This window comes from Artemia franciscana, chromosome 17 (assembly GCF_032884065.1).
Source record: "Artemia franciscana chromosome 17, ASM3288406v1, whole genome shotgun sequence".
In the NCBI taxonomy this organism is placed as follows: domain Eukaryota; kingdom Metazoa; phylum Arthropoda; class Branchiopoda; order Anostraca; family Artemiidae; genus Artemia; species Artemia franciscana.
Window position 1 is genome coordinate 13,352,049 of NC_088879.1, and position 1,892 is coordinate 13,353,940.

General features: G+C 42.6%; 1 protein-coding gene across 1 annotated transcript; it reads left to right on the forward strand.

Annotated features, from left to right (window-relative positions):
- The first annotated feature begins 307 nt into the window (after positions 1 to 307).
- LOC136037488 (craniofacial development protein 2-like) lies at positions 308 to 1,153 on the forward strand. The gene has a single exon (XM_065720205.1). The coding sequence runs from the start codon at positions 308 to 310 to the stop codon at positions 1,151 to 1,153; it is 846 nt and encodes a 281-aa protein (XP_065576277.1).
- The last annotated feature ends 739 nt before the right edge of the window (positions 1,154 to 1,892 follow it).

Sequence of the window (1,892 nt, forward strand, 5' to 3'; positions counted from 1 at the left end):
GTCTTACTACAGAAATAAAGCCGAAGAATTGTTCACTAACAAACTAAAAAATTGGTATTCCGAAGTTAAAATGCTGTGAATAAAACATCCCATTTTTTAACTTCAATCTACCTGAGTCCCCTGATATTACTCCTAATAGTCTAAATAAATTCCTCGTTCCTATTGTCCTATGGCTTCTGGAACGTGAGACTATGAGTTAGTTATCAAAAACTGAGCAAGTTCTCAGAGAGATGAAGCAATATAATATTGATATACTGGCCCTAAGCGAAATACGTTGGAAAGGTGTAGGCCAAGAAAACACTAGATCATGGATATGTACTGTTGTATAGCGGAGAGGAAAACCATCATCAGACGGGTTGTAGGACTTATGATGTGCCCTGCAGCATACCGAACAATGCTCAAATGGACTCCAATAAACGAAAGGATCTTGTTTGCACGATTAGCTACAACATATACTAAGTTTTCTGTCATTGTATGCTACGCTCCTACCAATGAGGCGGACGATGATGTCAAAGATAGCTTCTATGAAACCTTGCAAGCTGTCACCAAAGACATCCCCAAACATGATGTTCTATGTGTTGTTGGTGATCTGAATGCCAAAGTAGGAGCCGATCGCAAGTACTGTCCGGAAGTCCTAGGACCGCATGGACTAGACCAGATTAACGAAAATGGTTCATTACTAGTAGACTTCGAGCCAAGTAATGACCTTGTCGTTGGTGGGACACTCTTCGAGCATAAAAATGTGCACAAGTACACATGGACATCTCCAGACGGTTCAACGCGAAACCAGATTGACCATTTCCTTATCGCCAGAAGGTGGCGTACAAGCCTGTTAGACGTGCGTGGGTATAGAGGAGCAGACGCCCAGTCGCATCACATGCTCATGATCGCCCACATACAGATCAAACTACGTGCCCAAAAAAAGACACAGCAAGATCTGAAGAAACTGTACGACACGGACAAGCTACAGGAGCGAAAAATCCGCAGAGATTTCTGTATATCTTTATGGAACAAATTTGATGCCTTAGCTGTTGAGGCAAATGACTCAGAAAGCGTCGAAGAGAAATGGGAGAAAATAAAAAGTACATACACGACGATTGCCGAAGAAAAGCTAGGTTTCCGAAAGAAACCAAAGGAAAGGTGGGATCTCTGACGTAACGTGGAAACTGATTGACGAACGAAAGGCACTCAAGCAAGCCATGCTCATAGATACTACAAGATGATCAGAGCTGGCAACAAAACAATTATACAAAGAAAAAGATAAAGAGGTAAAGAAGAGTGCAAGAAAGGACAAGAGAGAATTCCTTGAAAAGAAAGCAGCTTTAGCTGAAGAAGCTGCTAGGAAGGGTGACTCCAAGACTGTCTACCGATTGACAAATGAGATGGTAGGAAAACAAAGCAGCCGAATCACCCTTGTCAAGGGCGAAAATGGATCAATTATATCTGATCCAGGAAAAATTGACGAGAGATGGGCTTCCCACTTCGAAAAACTTTTGAACAGACCGAGAACCTGTGATCAAGCAAACGCACCTGATATCCCTTTTATGTATTTAGCCATCAATACAGATCCTCCGAGTGCTGAGGAGATCATGCATGCAGCAAAGAAGTTAAAAAATGGACGAGTCCCGGGTATTGATGGCATTTCAGCAGAAATGCTGAAGTGCTCAATTAGTACCTCCATACCCATTTGGCTTTCCCTCTTCACCAAAATATGTACCTTAGGGAAGGTCTCAAGAGATTGGAGCAGGGGCATTATAGTCAAACTCTTCAAAAAGGGAGACTTGATGAATTGCCATAACTGGAGAGGCATCAATCTTCTCCATGTCTCATTCAAACTATTAGCCTCCGTCATTTTGCAGCGCCTGCGGAAAGCACTAGCCGCAACTCTACGA

What these genes read in the sequence shown, in the direction of transcription:
- LOC136037488 (XM_065720205.1), top strand. Translation starts at nt 308, where the DNA reads ATGGATATGTACTGTTGTATAGCGGAGAGGAAAACCATCATCAGACGG.